The sequence below is a fragment of the Cebus imitator genome, unplaced genomic scaffold (assembly GCF_001604975.1).
Source record: "Cebus imitator isolate Cc_AM_T3 unplaced genomic scaffold, Cebus_imitator-1.0 Scaffold160, whole genome shotgun sequence".
Taxonomy (NCBI): domain Eukaryota; kingdom Metazoa; phylum Chordata; class Mammalia; order Primates; family Cebidae; genus Cebus; species Cebus imitator.
In genome coordinates, this window is record NW_016107475.1 from 230,845 (window position 1) to 250,212 (window position 19,368).

Consider the following 19,368-nt stretch of genomic DNA (forward strand, 5'->3'; position numbering starts at 1 on the left):
TTTTTTTCTGCTTGACCTGTTAAGTCTGGGAACTGGTGATCAGTTTGGAGAGCACCCTCAGCACATGGTGTTTTCTCCTGAGTCTAAAGACATTCCCCGTCTGTGTTTCAAGTTGAGTGGGAGCTTTCCACAGCAGTAGTCAGCTCAAACCTCCACCTCAAAGCATACATTTAAAGCATTTCAAAAAAAGAGCATTTGCTGAGAGACTTGTAGGGAGAAAGACTGGAATGCTGAGAATGTTAATAGGGGCAGGGCTTGGAAGAAAGACACACAAACTGAAATGTTGCTCTCCAATCTAGGGGTTGTTTTTCATGTTGCCATTACTTTTCTTTCAGCGGAGCTACCATATTGTTTCCTGGTGATGGCTATTCTTGAAGACTTTTTTTTTTTCTTCTTGCATGCTATTTTATGAAACAAACTTTGTAGATTTCCAGCCACCATGAAACTCCTTCCTCCCCTCCAGAGATTCAGCCAAAGGCTTCTAGCCCCGCTTTCTGCATAAACCCTTGTCCCAGCTCAGAGCCTCTTCCACTGCAGCCAATCCCACCAGGCCCCTGGAGCTGGAGAAGGAGATTGTGGGTTGGGGCCACAGAATTGGGTGCACGCTTTCCCACAGTATTTTTCTAAGGGTTTAAGTTCCTTTGTACCAAAATGACATTATAGGGAAGCTACACTGAGAATTACATAGGCTCCTCTGCATTGAACCAGCACCCTAGATAACATTACATGATTGTTTCTATGGAAAAATGAAATTTTATTCCAAATACCTGACCTCAAATGAACTTTTATAACTTGACAGGGGGACTCTTCTACATACGCTCACACTCAGGGACAGTTCTGTCTATTGGTCATGCTGTCCGTCTGTCTGTCTATCCATTCACATGATTTTTTTTTAAAAATTAAAGTACAGAAAAATTACTAAAGGAATGTGAAAAGTAAAAAGCTAAGATCCAAAAAATCAAGTTAAAAATTTTATGTTTACTGAGTTCAAATCAGTGGTTCTGTTGTAAATTTATCTTCAACTTCATTCACCGAGTTAAATAAATGGAACAATCTCTCTCTTTGTATTAATAGTAAGAGTAAGAGACAGTGTGGTATAAAACACAGTACATGAGTTTTGTAGTTGTAAACCGTGAATCTCAGGTCAAGCTACTCAACTTTTCCAAGGCTCAGTTTTCTTATCTTTGAACAGGGATGATAATATTCACTTTCTAAGACTATTTTTTTAACTGAGCTAATGTAAATATGTAGCATTAAATCTGGCACAAAGTGGTCATTTCCCATCCTTTCTCCCTATTACTTTACCTCTTTGGAATTACTGTGTTTCACTTCAATAAAAATACCTTTAAACCACATTTAGTTTACAGAAGCCTTGATTTAAACTCTTCTCTTAACTTGGGTACTCATCCATCTATCTGCTTGTCTTAATTAAGTTAATGTCTAAAATCGATTACTGAGATGGATTATTGACTAAGAGATTAAATAGGGCCATGCCATGCCACAATAAACCTGCCAGGAGATGGCTGGAGTGGTCAAGACATAAAAAGTAATAATAATAATAAATAAATAAATAAAAAGATTCATAGAGCATACTTATGTTGACTATTGTAATCATTGAACTGACTCACCTATGCCTTACCTTCCCCCAAATGCTTAATTTTCACAAGACTCTGTGATTTTCTATTTTTTTTTTTTTGTTTTTTCCACACTCATCCACAGCCGAAGATCCACTTTCTGACAGTAGTTAGTAAATTTCAGGTTTTACTCAAAGCAAGAAATGAGCTCAGTGAAGGACAACTTAGATTTCCTGTGAAGCAGGCTTGCCAAGTGTTCTTTCCTATTTCCTATTACGTCCATCTCATGGTAGTCGGCAGCAAGGGCAGGGCATGCTGCAGGGAAAGCAAGTGCCAATGAACAGCGGGAAGGAGCCTGCTGTCCACTGGGGTCCAGCAGGCCTCATGTGAGCAGCAGTCTCCTCTGCTGACAGAGTGCCTACGACTCTGACTCCCACCCCCCACTTCCTGCCCACACTCTCTCACTGGTCCCCATTCCTAGCTGCAGAGTTGGTGGCTCTGCCTGCAGATCTGCCTGTTGGCTGGAATTTGACACTTGCTCCTTATTTGATCCTATCAGAATTCTCAATTTTTTAAAGAAAACTCTGTGACCACTTGAGATCAAGTCCTGCCTACTAAGCTTGATCTCAGGGTTAAAATCATATTCTTTCCATTATGTAGAAATCTGAAGGCCTGGGAGATTTATTATCATTCATAACCAAAAAATAGTAATAATAATAACACATATAAGCCCATACACTAAAATATTATGCCCTTTAGTTTATATCAGATTGGAAAACTGTCTTTGTTTTGAATTGAAATATAGGGCATTTCCCCTGTTATAAAAGATGTATTTCTAATGTGCCACCACCATGCAGCCAAAGCTTGGAGGCATCTAGACACCTTGCATTTACTTGTGTATTCAAGGTTCATTCAGGTGGTTTAACGTGAAGCTAAAATGTCTGGTCCTACATTCGTCTTCAGGAATGATGATTTTAATTTCATGGTGCAGAAATAAGGCCAAATAAGAAAAAGCAGACCTAAAAAATGTCAAGTGTTTAACTTACTAATCCACTAGATCTTTGACAGCAACTTTAAATTAAAATGATCCAGAAGACAAAGTGCATAATTAATGATGAGAAAATGATTCCTTCAAGTCCTAACCATTTGTCTGGAGTTTTATTTATGTGAAAGTGACAATTACTTCTTGGTTCTGTCTCCTTCGTTCCAGTACTGTTCAGTCTGCATTTCCGTAAGTCGGGAAATCGTGCGCTGAAATGCAAAGATTTCCTCTTCTCCAGTAAACATGGAGAGTCCTTCTGCTGAATCCTGATTATAAAACAAACAAATTACATTAAAGCCATCACAAATGAAAATTTACAGAACCTAAGTATAGGTTTAAAAAAACTTTTTAGGCTTACTGGTTATATTAAAGCATTTTTTATAACTTTTTTTCATATACAATCCCTTAAATGAGGCTAGGGAGTCAACCAATTTAAACTAATAGGCAGTAAACACACCAAGTTTTCAGAAAGAAAAGGTAAAAGGGAAAACTTTCTCCAAAAGTATACACCAGAAATATGTAATAGCAAAACAAAAACAAAAACAAAAACCCAGTAGTTCTGATAAGCTAGAAAGAGGCTGGTGCCAGCCTCCAGACAGGGTCCCAGTGCCTGAGGGGGAGGTCCTAAGGACAAACCTCTGCAGAGCCTTTTCTAAACCAACTCGTGACTAAAGGAGGGAAAATGCGAATGAACAGTGGGTCCGGGTTCTGGAGAATGTGCCTGGGATCTAAAAGCCAGGGCTGCTTTTAGTTTTCAGCTGCTGGGACAACTGATCCCACCATCTAGGACCAAATCGAGAAGCCCTGTCTCTGTGAGGCTGGTAACCCCAGACTGGTGATACCAAAACAGACTGGTGACCACTAAGTGGGCTTGGAATTTTTCTCTCTTTTCTTAGGGATTTGCTAGTATGCTTTTTCAGAGAAAAATTCTAGATTCTTAAATCCATCTTCTCAGCTGATCCACTGTGAACCTTCATGACCCTGAGGTCACATTCCCTGATTTCTTCATATATTATTGGCTCCATTTGATGAGCTTACTTTGTCTTGATCCTAGGGGAATCTGAGACAGGGTCTCACTCTGTCACCCAGGCTGGAGTGCAGTGGTGCCATCTTGGCTTACTGCAATTTCTGCCTCCTGGGTCCAAGTGATCTTCCCGCCTCAACTTGCTTGTCCACTGCTCACCTCCTGCTGTTGGGCCTGGTTTCTAACAGGCTGTAAACCAGTACCAGTCTGTGGCCAGGGGCTGGGGGGCCCTGATGTAAAGGACTTTAGAAACTGGGTTGCTGTAGCTTAAGTGTATTCTTTCAAATTGTCAAAGACAATATTTGGATGTAAATATTGCCCTTGGAGAACCAACATTTCAAAATGATCCCAGCGCGGTTTATAAGCAGCTATTTATTTCTACACTGCTATGGTCTGAATGTTTGTGTCCATCCAAAATTTGTATGTTGAAATCCTATTGAGCCTTTGAGAGTTCAATTGGTCTTGTGGGTAGATCCCTCATGAATGGGATTAATGCCTTTATGAAAGATGACCCAGAGAGATCCCTCACCCCTTCCACCATGTGAGGTTTATACAGAAAGGACAGAGGCTTATGAAGTAGGAAGTGGGCCTTCACCAGATGCCAAATCTGATACCCTGATCTTAGACTCCCCAGCCTCCAGAACTGTGAGAAATACATTTCTGTTGTCTGTAAGCCACTCAGTTCATGGTGTTTTTATAGCAGACTAGGAGATAAACATAGGTTTAAGTCATCATATTGGAAAGTTCACTTTTTAAATTGGCTTAATTCTCCCAAACTCCTGAAAATGCCTCATTTCTAGTCAGGTCGATAAGTAAATACTTCCTTGTTCCAGACGATCTTTTACCTGTGGAACTGGAAGAATTGGGCTCCCCTCATAGTGTGAGTGTTGATAGTTGTGAACTTTTGACTAATATTTTAATTGTCAATAGCTGAGAAACACATCCTGTAACGTTCTTACAGAAGAAGAAAATGGAAAGTCACTTCTGGTTGGCCTGAGGTGAATCACCAGACTCCAAACTCCAGGAGAACTGGCTAGCATCTGTTTGTTCCCTACAGAGTGTCCCCAGAACCTGGCACCCACGGGCACTCCATAAATGTTTGCAGAATGGAGGTTGGGAGATTAATCATGGATTTCTTTTCAAGCCTGGGGCCTTGCTAGGCACTCCATGGTCCTGTACTAGCCAGCCCACATGCTTAGATACTGTCTTATATAATAACTCTACAAATTCAGTAATCATTTCGAAAGAAATCCAGAAAGGGTAGCATGGTATAGCAGAACAAGGACAGAACCAGGCACAAGTGGCTTGGCATCCAGCTCTGGCCTGCCATTATTCATCAGTGTGACTGTGGGCACCTCAGTCTACCTCTCTGGGCTTCATTTTTTTTTTTTTTTTTTTTTTGAGATGGAGTCTCCCTCTGTCACCCAGGCTGGAGTGCAGTGGCACAATCTCGGCTCACTACAACCTCCACCCGCCAGGTTCAAGCAATTCTCCTGCCTCAGTCTCCCAAGTAGCCAGGACTACAGGCACACGCCACCACGCCCTGTTGATTGTTGTATTTTTAGTAGCGATGGGGTTTCACCATGTTGGCCAGGATGGTCTTAATCTCTTGACCTCGTGATCCACCTGCCTCAGCCTCCCAAAGTGCTGGGATTACAGGTGTGAGCCACTGCGCTGGGCTTGGGCTCCATTTTTATCACATGCAAAATGGAGCATTGGACTACATGACCACTAAGGTTCCTTCCACTGTAAGTTTATAACTTTCTATATTTAGTGATATTGAGAAGGATACATTTGCTACATGGGCTTATAGAAGCAGCAGCAAATCAATGGTTAACTATACACTACATTTCTTTTTCAAAATGTAGCCATGCATCAAACCAAAAACAATTAAGCTGTTTTATAATAAAAAGAGATTATGTTAATATTGCCTACCTGGCTCAGCCCCAAATCATCCATCAGTATTCTGCTTTGCTCCAACTCACTGTCATGATGTTGATGCAAAAATAAGCTTGATATAGGAGTCGATGCAGAGCAAATTATACGCACCTGAAATAGAAGAAAATGAGTAATGTGTTACTCTTTACATTTCACAAGTTGAAGGTAAGAAAAATCTCTCACACAAAAATAATCTGTTTTTCACATACAGGAGCTTGGATCTTTGCTTTTAGGATGTCCATATTTTTTTCCTAATTGTTTATCTCTTTAAAGTGGTGTTTTAAAACTGCATAGTACTTTTCAGAATATTTCCACACAACTCATACCACCGTGAAGCATGGCACAAAGGTTTACGGGGAGACTTCAGGGTTAGGGAGCAGACAGCTCAAGACATCAGCCTAGATTTTCAGTTCTTAGTCCAATGCTTTTTCCATTACTGCCCTGGTTTGAATGTTTTTGTCCCATCCAAAATTCATGCCGAAACTTACTCCACAATGTAACAGGATTAAGAGGTGTGGCCTCTAGGATATGACTGAGTCATGAGGCTCTGCCCTCATGCATGGGATTTGGTGCCCTTATAAAGGATTTGATAGAGTGAGTTCACCACTTTTTGCCTTGCATTCCTTCCACCATGCAAGAACACAGTGCTTGTGCCCTCTGGGGGATGCAGCAACAAGGCATCATCTTGAAGCAGAGAGTAGCCCTCACTAAACAGCCAAACCTGCTGGCGCCTTGATCTCAGACCTTCCAGAACTGTGAGAAATAAATTCCTATTATGTATAAATTACCCAATCTGTGGTATTTTGTTATAAAACCACGTACTGGCTAAGACAATTACATTCTGATGCTGACATTTATACCCAACTGTGTGGAGCTGGTCTGTGCACCTAAGATGCTCCCCAGAGACACTGTAAAGAGGTTAGTTACCCTTTCGCTGCACAGCAGACTCTAATTCAGTGCATTGCTATTCTAATTAGGCCAGTGAATGTCCAGGATCTACATTCATATCAGCATCCTGCTAGGACATTCTTCAAAAGGACTAAGCTTTACATTAATATCTCTTGATTGCTTAAGTATTTGAGTGAGTGTTCATATGTGATCATATATTGGAAACAGTTTTTATATCTTTTATATCCACTAGTTTAAATACAAAACATATTCTTCTTGATGTTTAAAAAGTCCTGAATTTGTCTTAAAATCATTATTTAAATAATAATACAGTAATACTTAAAAATCTATGTTGACATTTGAGACTAGATTTTCTATATCCAAATGGCCTTCTACCTCCTCTTATTAAGTTATTTTAATCATCAAAGACATTTTTTCATTATTTACATGGGAATATCCTTATTTCACCAATCTCCATGAATACGTTCTAGAATAATGTCTGCTTAATGCTCCCAATTTCTGAAATAAAATGGTTTTGACTACACTTCAATAAAGAGTGTAATCTCTAAATGTGTGATTTACTTACAGGGAATGTTAGTATTCCACCATATTGCCAGATAAATCCTTTTCTCCTTTAATTAAGAAGTGAAAAGGTGGGGGTGTGGCAGGATTGCAGGGTGGGACTGAGGGATGGGGGCCATAAGCTTTCTCTCAGGCATTCCTAGCTGAAATATAAAAATAACGAGTCTCTCAATCCTCCACTATAACAGCCATCCTACTCATGCTCCTCCACTTTTTCATTTTTGAAGCCTAGTCCTACAAAAACAGCAGCCTCCAGGCCCCTGTCCTTCTTTCTGCCCCTGCCCTCCCCACCATTACTGCAGAGTGGAGTCTGTGGAAGGCAACCACTCACAGCTGATGGGCCTCCATCCCCTAGCTCTGTGTCCTCAGCCTCCTGCCTCTCCACATGATCATGTGTGTGGATTCCGTGGGGATGCCCAGAAACTTTTGATCACACTCCCTTAGGTGGGCTTCCCTCAGCTTCTGCGTCAGAGCAACACTTGCTGCCTTTCACACTCATCCCAAGGCCTTTGCTGCAAACTCCCCATGCTGGTTACCCCTTTTCATTCTGTGCGTAGAGTTCAGCCCTCGCTCCTCTTAGTATTTATAAGAAGCACCTGGAAAACACGAGAACATGCAGGTTCCTGGCCCCATGCCTGATATTCATTTGCTGGGGTGGGGATGGGTGAGCTCTGGAATCTGGATTTTGAAGTAGCCAAGATGGTTCTGCCACAGGTGGCCCTCAGAAGATCTCCAACCCCATTGACCAGGGGTGCGCTCTCCCCTGCTGGACTCTCACAGCACCATATGCCTCCTTCTCTAAGAGGTCATCCCACAGTGGTGATTTTACACTCAGTTCTGTGGAGGTCTAATCCACGTTTCTCTGGTATTAGGCTATCTAAGCTCTATGAAGGCAGACACCATCTAGCTTCACTTGCCATTGAATTTCTAGTGCTTGGCATGATAAGGCTTATAGAATGAATGAGGAAATACACTAAATTCTCACCTCTCCTTCCCAGCAGATTCTGTTGCTTATCTCCTTCCCACAAAGTCCCTTCAATTTAGAATTACTGCTCTACCTAATTCTGTGCAAAGAATAGGGAGAAAAAAACTGCATCTAATGGTAAAATAATATTGAAATTAATTCTAATTTCCAATTGTACTTTTGCTATGAATCTATATTTACGGATACATTCTATCAATAGCTCACCTTTATTGAGAGCTTACTATAAGCCAGACAACATTCTTTGTGCTTTACATGCTTGCTTAATGCTCACAACAACTTTATAAGTACCATTATTATTTCCTTTTTCTAGCGAAGGCAGTTGAAGCACAGAGAGATTAAGATGGCCTTTAGGATAGACAGCCTGGCCCCAGGGTCCGCTCTTGAACCACAAGGCTATGCTTCCTTTGACGAATGGTCAATGGCTTGTCAATTCACGCTAAAACATATGGATTAAAAACAAACAAACAGGATGGTGCAATGCTAGTTACTGGGGTTTCTGGGTCACAGGGAGAGAGACAGCTTCAATATTCAGAAGGGTCTTCTAGTCATTCATTTATTTGTTCTTTCATTCTTCTTCGTTTTTCTGAGAGAAAGCCTTACTCTGTCACCCAGCCTGGAGGCCTAAGTGCAGTGGCATGATCATGACTCACCACTGTAACCTGGAACTCCTGGGCTTAAGCAATCCTCCTACCACAGCCTCCTAAGTAGGCAGGATGACAGACCCATACCACGACACACAGCTAATTTTTTTATTTTATGTAGACCTAGGATCTTGTATTTGTCCAGGCTGGTCTCGAACTCCTGACCTCAAGCAATCCTCCCTTGGTCTCCCAAAGTGCTGGGATGATAGGTGTGAGCCATCACACATGGCCTGCTCATTCATTATTCTATAAATACAACCATTTATTCAAGCAACAAATATTTCTTAAGCATTCAGTCTAGGCAAGACGTAGTGTTTTAGAATGTGATAGATGAAGCACACAAGCTGTCTGGTAGAATGATGCAATCATTTGGTTTGTCTGGTGGTGAGAGTTTTACTATAGTATTACTGCTGCTTTACAGACAGTGCTTATACAGCATTCAGCTTATGCCAAATGTTTTAAATGCCTTACATGGATTTGCCTTTTTAGTGCTCACAACAACCCTCAGAAGTAAATAATATTATCATTCCCAATTCACACATGAAGAGATAGAGGCACAAAGAAGTGAAGTAAGTGATAAAAATACATTAAGTCAGGATTTCAGCCCAGGCAATCTGGCTCCACAATGCAAAGTGGCTAGTTTTAAGAAAATGTACTACATCCTTACCTTGAGATCATAAAAGTTATCGATGAGAGTTATGAATCTTCGACCTTGAGTCCTGTTTGCCAGAGTAAATTGTGGAATGTTTCGTAAAAATATTGTATCAAAATTCTTTGATAGTTCCAAATAGTCACTGGCTCCAAGTGGCTATGATTTAAATGAAATAAAGAAAAGAAAATTTAAAAATAAACCAATTCTGGTTGCCTTTGGATTGGTTTAGTGTGAAAACACCTCTTTTTGTCATAGTGTGATCTAGGTGGTAGCTTTGAGTAACCTGACCAAATGGGGCAGCGTTTTCAGAGTAGGCTAAGAACACAGACAACATACGCTGTGTTGCCTTAATAGTGATGTAAAAAAGGGGCAAGACAGAAGACAAGAGTGTGGTGGGGAGTTAAAGAATATCTCTGGCCACAGCCTCCGCTGGTAGTCTTTAGGTCCCTGTCCATATTTTTATTTCTATGACATCGCTTTAAACATGTCCTAATAAATCCTTCCTGTGACTCAACTGCAAACTGCCACTATTGGTCAATGGAGCTATTTGATAATGGCATGCTGAAGATTATGCCACCATTTTGACATAAAGAATGTGACTCAGTATGAAAATCATCAGAAATTATTTTTAGTTTAATTTAAGGTACAATTATTCAAGTGCAACATTGCTAACCTCTGTAGGAAATACCCAAGGGCTTAAATGAGCAGGAGCAGATGGCACCTCCAGAATAAATGGAGGCAGTACACTGCCTTTTGATATGAGGAGAGTACAGGACTCAAGGTCCACAAAATTATTCATAAAAGCGCCACCTACAGATGTAAAGTACTTGTTTCTGAAACATGAACTTAACTCCTGAACATTAGGAACACGATCTGCAAACATATTCTTTGGGGTTAGGAACACTCCCAGGAAATGTTCCCTCTGCCCGTTTTAAGCTGCCTGTGGATGGGTGTACTCTGTGAGCAGCAAACCATGAGCAAATGTTGGGAGAGTGTTTCTGGCCCTGCTGGCATTAGGAGAAGGCAGAGACTGAGTGGCCCAGGAACTGCTCTGAGGTCCCTCTGGAAGCTCCTGGGTCACCCTGACAGACCTCTAGGACACAGGTGGCTGAGCCTCCTCAGTTTCTGGCAGAATCCATCAATACTCCTCCCTGTCCAGAAATGTCTGTTTCATTTGGGAAGTCCTTTGCATGAAACTTCTTTCAGAAATGTTGACATGGCTGTGTTCCTGGGAGAATTAGGAAACTGTTAGGAGGAGGAGAGTCATTCTCACCTTTGTCCAATCACTTAAGCTTATCACTGTCCTACCAACCAGCTGACATCAGTTATGCTCAGGAATTTGCATGGAGGTCTGGGGAGGTGCAAGTGGAAGGTATGAGTAAATCCAGAAAGGTTCTAGAGAAGTGGTTCCCTCAATAGAGAGGAGTTTTAGGAAGGATGCAGCAATTATGGGACCTAGGCAATGGGCACAAAACCAGAGACAAAGAGCACCAAGAATGACCCAAGTCCTTTGGAAATGTCCTTACAGTGCTCCTTCCTCCTATCTCTTCTCACCAACCAGATAACAAATGGTGGCCAGGAGGAGGCGACCTCCGCTCTTCCCATTTTCCTTCCCTGGCTGGAGAGCCTCTACCTCCAGACCCCCTGCTAGCCTTAGCTGAGACAAGCCACTCACCTCAGCCATGGAGGGTTCCAGTGTGCTGTGGGTTTTTCCTGGGAGTGGGGTGGGGTTGGTTTAAACCTGCCTCTCTTCCAAGAGAACCCTGCTGTTGGGCCCAATACAGACCAGGAGCACGTGTTAATAGAGAAGCTGGGAGTGAGGGCTCTGGAAGGCCTGGATCTCACTTCTCAGTTGCTACTTATCAACTGGGTGCCACTGGCAAGTCACATCATCTTCCTGTTCCTTAGTTTTCCCATTTGTAAAATGGGGATTTGATTCATATCTGACAGAATTGTGAGGGTTAAACAAAATAATACATGCAAAGCATTTAGCACAGTGCCTGGGGCAAACATTAGTATTCAAACCATCTTGGCTTCTTTTATTTTTATTATTTTGAGATTAAATGATTGGGCTCAGTGCAAATGAATTGAGCATGTCATTCTTAAGAGGAATCCATGACCCTACATCAGCCTTTGTGCACTTGTCTATCTTGGGAGTCACAGCAGGCACCAGATGAGACTGTGGAATCACCAAATAGCGAAAACAGTCCCCGAAAGGGAGAGAGGGGAGGGAAAAATATAGTGTCTTTTTGTAAAAAGGAAAACTCATACATTAAGACTCTCATGCTTTGAGGGTACACGACTTTTTTTGAGCTAAGTTAGAATTTAGTGTCTTATCTTTTGTAAACCAGAAAGTATATGTAAAAAAAAAAATGGAAAACCTCATATTAGGTATGTAGTTACATATAATTAAGCTCACTCTTTATGCTTGAATGTGATTTCTATCAGAATAACTACATGCCCAAGGAAAATCATTATCAGAAGTGCACTGAAGTGCCTAGGGCAACTGAAAATCAGAATTTTGCCCACTCAGCTATTTTACAAATTATATACCTTTGTCAGTAGGTTCTGTATTTGCCATTATATTAGCAACTATTCCTTCACCCCATATTCCTTAAACAATTATATGATCATTCACATAAAGGAAACAAAGCTTAATATAGTTACCTATTTCCTTTCAAGACAATAGTCATTGGGGGAATGTGGAATTGTTGTTTAATTCATACAGTTTAGGATGAGGAACAAGTTCTGGAGGTAGTGTTGATCATTGTACAACAATATGAATGTACTTAATGCCACTGACCTGTACTCTTAAAATTAGCTAAAATGGTCAATTTTATGTTATATAATATTTTACCGCAATAAAAGAAATAGTCATTTAAAACAAGGAGAGGTTATTGGTTGCCAAAGAGATCTCTCCCAATTTAGGCCATGAAGACCTAGAAATACTACTTTTTTCTTTAAAAATATGAGAAAGAAGAATGAAATGCATTAATCAAAGAAGGAAGTTTTTCCCCCCCAAAAAATCAGATCCAATAAGAATAGGACTAATTTAAAACAACAACTTTTTGTTTTTAATAAATTCATGGGTAAGCACATTTCTAAAAAGATAAGGTAAAAGAAAAAGTGAAAAATAAAAAAGAGAATAATAAATAGGAAAGATAAACAAGAAAAACAATTCAATTGGCTCTCCCTATCTATAGGTTCCACATCTGCAGATTCAACCAACTGCTGCTCAAAAATATTTAGGAAAAAAAACAACAACATAAAAACCAATACAAATTAAAAAGCAATACATTATAACAATTATTTACATAGCATTCACATTGCACTAGGTATTACAAATAATCTAGAGATGATTAAAGAATATGGGAAGACGCCAGGCCCAGTGGCTCCCACCTATAATCCCAGCACTTTGGGAAGCTGAGATGGGTGGATCACTTGAGCTCGGGAGTTGGAGACACGCTTGGGCAACATAGTGAAACCCCATCTCTACAAAAGATACACAAAATTAGCCAGGTGTGGTGGTGTGTGCCTGTGGTGACAGCTACTCAGGAGGTTGAGGTGAGAGGATTGCTTGAGCCTGGAAGTCTGAGGCTGCAGTGAGCTGAAATAGCCATCATTGCACTTGAGCCTGGGCAACAGAGACTCTGTCTCTCTCTCTCTCTCTCTCTCTGTCTCTCTCTCTCTCTCTCTCTCTCTATATATATATATATATATATATATATATATATATATATATATGGGAGGATGTGCATGGGTTACATGCAAATACTACTCCATTCTATATCAGGGACTTCAGGATCTGCAGATTTGTTATCTATGGAAGGTCTTAGAACCAATTACCCATGGATACAGAGGGGTGACTAATCTTTAAAGTAAACCAGTCAAAATCCATGACACAGCCCAGGTCAACATCCTCTCATTTATAGCATGTTTTAATTTTAGCAATTTTCCCCCGTGGAAGCATGATGACTAGTGTGTTGTCAGTATTTATTTTCCCCATAAATGTCAGCTATCTAATAATCAAGTACAGCTACACATGTATATTGCCTCTGCTCCATTCCCTTTATCTTCTCCTTCTGATTCTTTTTTTTAAATGGAGTGCTCTTGTTGCCCAGGCTGGAGTGCAATGGTGCAATCTCAGCTCACTGCAACCTCTGCCTCCTGGGTTCAAGTCTCCTGCCTCAGCCTCCTGAGTAGCTGGGACTACAGGCACATGCCACCATACCCAGCTTTGTATTTTCACTAGAGATGGGGTTTAACCATGTTGGCCAGGATGGTCTCCATCTCTTGACCTCATGATCCACCTGCCTTGGCCTCCCAAAGTACTGGGATTACAGGTGTAAGCCACCATGCCCAGCCTTGTGTATTTCTTTATTAATTCTCCATGATTCATTTTGGATAGTTTTTCTGATCCACTGTGCTTCTCCTTAGCTGTGTTTAATCTGCTCTTAAACTAATCCCTTGAGCCCTTAATTTTGGTTATTGTACTTTGTAGCTCTAGAATTTCCACTGATTCTTTTTCAAAGTTGAGATGTCTCTTTTGATTATCTCTAGATCCCTTCTGAAGCCCAGTTCCAAGCCCAGTCTTTTTTTAAACTCTTTAAATATGTAAGCCTAGTTGTTTAAAATATGGACTCATAATTCCAATATCTGGAGTTCCTAATTTTATTGTCTATTGTTTTTGTTTGTTCTCATTCATAGCATCTTGTCTCCTCATATGCCTAGTTATCTTTGTACATGCTGGATTTTATCTTTGAAAAAAATATGTACAGAAAAAAATCCAAGTTCAGGACTTAAAGTTTTAAGTTCAGCTCAAAATCTGGCAAAAGTCCACGAGGGGGCTGGCTTATTTCTGTTTTATGCTAATTCCTAGGTGCAGTCCTTCAGGACTTCAGGATAAAATCTACTCAGGACTTTATCCAAAGTCAGGGAGATAGCGAGTTAAGAAGATTCCCATCCTTGGATGGTCCTAGTCTCTGACTTTTGTCCCACTAACCCAATAAGGCTGCCAAACGTAAGCTCAGCTCACTTCATTTTGAAAACAAGATTGTTAGTGCATACCAATATCCATGTTTTTCTCTTCTTTCTGGGCACACAGATAGACTACAGGCACACTTCATTTTATTGTGCTTCATTTTACTGTGTTCTGAAGATACTTCTGTTTTGTTTACAAATTGAAGATTTGTGGCAACTCTGCATCAAGCAAGTCTATTGGTGACATTTTTCAATAGCATGTGCTCACTTCATGTCTCTGCATCACATTTTGGTAATCACCACAGTATGTCAAACTTTTTCATTATCATTATATCTGGTATGGTGATCTGGGATCACTGATCTTTGAGGTTACGGTTATAATTGCTTTGGGGTGCCATGAACCACACCCTTATAAGATGGTGGACTTAATTGATACATTTTGTGTGTACTCCCTGTTCCACCACTAGCTGTTCCCCCATTTCTCTCCCTCTCCTTAGGCTTCCCTATTCCCTGAGATACAACAATGTTAAAATTAGGTCAATTAATAACATTACAATGGCCTCCATGTTCAAGTGGAAGGATGAGTCACACATCTCTCATGTGAAAGCTAAAGCTAGAAATGATTATGTCTAGTGAGGAAGGCATGTGAAAAGTCAAGACAGGCCAAAAGCTAGGCCTCTTGAGCCAAACAGTTAGCCAAGTTGTGAATGAAAAGGCAAATTTCTTGAAGGAAATAAAAAGTGCTACTCCAGTGAACACACAAATGATAAGAAAGCCAAACAGCGTTATTGTTGATCTGGAGAAAGTCTAAGTGGTCTAGATAGAAGATCAGACCAGCCACAATGCTTCCTTAAGCCAAAGCGTAACATAGAGCAAGGCCCTAACTCTCTTCAATTACATGAAGATTGAAAGAGGTAAGGAAGCTGCAGAAAAAAAAATTGGAAACTAGCAGAGGTTTGTTCATGAGGTTTAAGCAAAAAAGCCATCTCCGTAACATAAGTTTAAGGTGAAGCAGCAAATGCTGATGTAGAAGCTACAGCATGATCTAGTTAAGATCATTTATGAAGGCAGCTACACTAAACAACAGATTTTCAATGCAGATCAATCAGAAGAAGATGCCCTCTGTGACTTTCAGTTAGAGAGAAGTCAATGCCTGGCTTCAACGCTTCAAAAGCATAAACTGACTCTCTTGCTAGGGGCTAATGTAGCTGGTGACTTTAAGTTGAAGCCAATGCTCTTTACCATTCTGAAAATCCTAGGGCCCTTAAGAATGATGCTAAATCGGCTGGGCACAGTGGCTCACGCCTGTAATCCTAGCACTTTGGGAGGCCAAGGTGGGTGGATCACCTGAGGTCAGGAGTTCAAGACCAGCCTGGCCATCACGGTGACACTCCATCTTTAAAAAAAAAAAAGAATGATGCTAAATCTACTCTGCCTGTGCTCTAAAAATAGAACAAAGCCTAGATGACAGCAGATCTTTTTATAGCATGGTTTACTATGTATTTTGAGCCTCCTTTAAGACCTACTGCCCAGAAAAAAAGACTTCTTTCAAAAGATTACTGCTCATTGACAATGCACTTGGTCACCCAAGAGCTCTGGTGGAACTAGACAAAGAGATGAATGTTGTTTTCATGACTGTTAACACAACATCCATGCTGTAGTCCATGAATCAAGAAGAAATTTAGACTTTCAAGCCTAATTATTTAAGAAATACATTTTATAAGGCCACAGCTGTCACATCTGTAGTGATTCTTTGATGGATCTGGGCTAAGTTAATTAAAAACTTTATGGAAAGGATTCATCATTCTAGATACCATGAAGAACATTAGTGCTTCATGGGAGGTCAAAATAACAACATTAACAGGACTTTGGATGAAGAGGATTCCAACTTTCATGGATGGCTTGGAGAGGTTCAAGAGGAAATAACTACAGATGTGGTAGAAATAGCAAGAGAACTAAAATTAGAAGTGGAGCCTGAAGATATGGCTGAATTGCTGCAATCTCATGATCAAACTTGAACTGATAAGGAGTTGCTTCTCATGGACAAGAAAGAAAGTGGTTTCTTTTTTTTTTTTTTTTTTTTGAGACGGAGTTTCACTTATGTTACCCAGGCTGGAGTGCAACGGCGCTATCTCGGCTCACCGCAACCTCCGCCTCCTGGGTTCAGGCAATTCTCCTGCCTCAGCCTCCTGAGTAGCTGGGATTACAGGCACGCACCACCATGCCCAGCTAATTTTCTGTATTTTTAGTAGAGACGGGGTTTCACCATGTTCACCAGGATGATCTCGATCTCTTGACCTCGTGATCCACCCGCCTCGGCCTCCCAAAGTGCTGGGATTACAGGCTTGAGCCACCGCGCCCGGCCTGAAAGTGGTTTCTTGAGATGGGATCTATTCCTTATGAAGATGGTGTGAACACTGTTGAAAGGACAACAAAGGATTTAGACTGTTATATAAACTTAGTTGTTAAAGCAGTGGCAGGGTTTGAGAGGACTAACTCCAATTTCAAAAGAAGTTCTGCTGTGAGTAACTGCTATCCAACAGCATCACTTGCTGCAAAGTAATCTTTTGTGAAAGGAAGAGTCTGTTATACAGCAAAGTTCATTGTCTTAAGAAATTGTCACAGTCATCCTAACCTTCAGCAATCACCAACAAGATCAGTCAACAGTATCAACATTGAGGCAAGAGGCTGGGTGTGGTGGCTCATGCCTATAATTCCAGCACTTTGGGAGGCTGAGGTGGGTACATCACTTGTGACCAGCCTAGTCAACATGGGAAAACCCCATCTCTACTGAAAATACAAAACCGGGCATGGTGGTGTGCACCTGTAATCCCAGCTACACAGGAGTCTGAGGTAGGAGAAAGGCTTGAACCTGGGAGGCAGATGTTGCAGTGAGCTGAGACTGCACCACTGCACTCCAGTCTGGGCGACAGAGTGAGATTCAGTCTGGGTAAAACAAAACACTGAGGCAAGAAGGGCCTATACCAGCAAAACCTTACACCTCACTGAAGGCTTAAATGATTGTTAGCATTTTTTAGTAATAAAGCATTTTTAAATTAAGGTATGTATTCTTTTGACATAATGCTATTGTACACTTAATAGACTACAGTATAAACATAACTTTTATATGTACTGGGAAACCAAAAAATTCCTGAGACTCATTGGTTTCAGTGGTCTGGAACCAAGCCAGCAATATCTCCAGGGTGCATTATTGCCCAGCCTCCCTTGGATTTAAGTGTGGCTGTGTGATCAAGTTCAGACCAGGGAATGAGAGAGAAAGTAATATGATCACTTCTAGGACTAGTCCATGAAAACATTCTATACAGAATCTTCCTTCTTTTCTTCATCTGCTGGCTGAATAGAGAGGACTCTAAGGACTTAAAGGAGAGATGAAGTCTGAGTCCATGAAGGACTGCATGGAGCTACATTTCCTGTCAGCCTACATTGGATGGTAATATGATCAAGAAATACATGTTTATTCATTAACCCTCTAATTTAGGGGTTGTTTCAGCAGTTAGCCTATCCTACTACTAATTTCATCTAGCTTCCTTCATTGCCCTAACCAAAAATTACAGAGAGCCGACCATTACTGAAAATACAAAACAACTTAATGTTTCCTTGTATAAATGAGGATTCTTGTTCACAGATGGGAACTATCAAAAATTTATCTTCAAAGTGGGCAAAAAACATGAACAGATGCCTCTCAAACAAGAAATACAAGTGGTCAACAAAGATACGAAAATATGCCCAACAACATTAATCATCAGAGAAACGCAAATTAAAACCACAATGAGCTATCATCTCGCACCAGTCAGAATGACTGTTACTAAAAAGTCAAAAAATAGGAGATGTTGGCGAGGAATGTGGAGAAAAGGGAATGCTTATACACTATTGGTGGGAATGTAAATTAGTTTAACCCCCATGGAAAACAGTATAGAGATTTTTCAAAGAACTAAAAATAGAACTATCATTCAACCCAGCAATCCCACTACTGGGTATCTACCCAAAGGAAAAGGAATTGTTTTATCAAAAAGACACCTGCACTCAAATGTTTGTAACAGCACTATTCACAACAACAAAGGCATGGAAGCAATCTAAGTGTCCATCAATAGTGGACTGGATAAAGAAAATGTGGTATATATATATATATATATATATATATATAATATACACACATGTATACACAATCACACAAACACACGCACATATACACACACACACATATATATACACACACACCATGGAATACTACACAGCCATAAAAATAATGAAATCATGTTCTTTTCAGCAACATGGATGCAGCTGAAGGCCATTATCCTGAACAAATTAATACAGAAACAGAAAACCAAATACTGTATGTTCTAACTTGTAAATGAGAGCTAAACGATGCCTACACATGGACATAAAGATGGAAAAAATAGATACTGGGGACCCCAAAATGGGGGAAGCAAGAGAAGGGGGGAAAGGTTGGAAAAATTACCTATTGGTCACCATGTTCACTATTCAGATAACGAGCACCCTAGCGGCCCAAACCCCAGCATTATACAACATACCCATGTAACAAACCTGCGCAATACCCCCGAATCTATTATTATTTTAAAAATTTCTCTTCAAATTTTCTTCAGATTTTTTTTTGTGGGGGGCACAGACAGGATCTAGCTTTTTGCCCAGACTGGAGTTCAGTGGTGTGATCTGGGCTCACTGCATGCAGCCTTGACCTCCTGGGCTCAAATGATCCTCCCACCTTAGCCTCCTGAGTAGCAGGAACTATAAGTGCACCTCACCATACCCAGCTTTTTTTTTTTTTTTTTTTTTTTTTTTTTGGTAGAGATGAGGTCTGAGCCATCATGCCTGGCCTGGATTATCATTTTAAAAGTTTTAATCAGGAATTGCATTTATTCCATTTAAGTATCAAAACTGACTTTTAAAAAGTTATGTTTATGGGCTGGGCATGGTGGCTCATACCTGTAATCCCAGCACTTTGGGAGGCCGAGGCGGGTGGATCACGAGGTCAAGAGATCAAGACCATCCTGGTCAACATGGTGAAACCCCGTCTCTACTA

At 40.6% G+C, this 19,368-nt stretch overlaps 1 protein-coding gene across 4 annotated transcripts in view; it reads right to left on the minus strand.

Moving 5' to 3' along the window:
• Nucleotides 1-738: 738 nt before the first annotated feature.
• The window catches only part of AFG1L (AFG1 like ATPase), a 220,197-nt gene continuing 201,567 nt past the window's right edge, over nucleotides 739-19,368 (minus strand). For 3 of the 4 annotated variants that reach the window (XM_017543728.2, XM_017543729.2, XM_037743948.1), the window contains 3 exons: nucleotides 9,342-9,482; nucleotides 5,576-5,689; nucleotides 739-2,882 (listed from right to left, as the gene is read on the minus strand). In XM_017543728.2, coding sequence (XP_017399217.1) covers nucleotides 2,754-2,882; nucleotides 5,576-5,689; nucleotides 9,342-9,482 — 384 coding nt within the window. In that variant the 3' untranslated portion in view covers nucleotides 739-2,753. Of the gene's footprint in view, nucleotides 2,883-3,776; nucleotides 4,595-5,575; nucleotides 5,690-9,341; nucleotides 9,483-19,368 lie in introns of those variants that run through there. The other variant, XM_037743947.1, reaches the window with a different exon arrangement.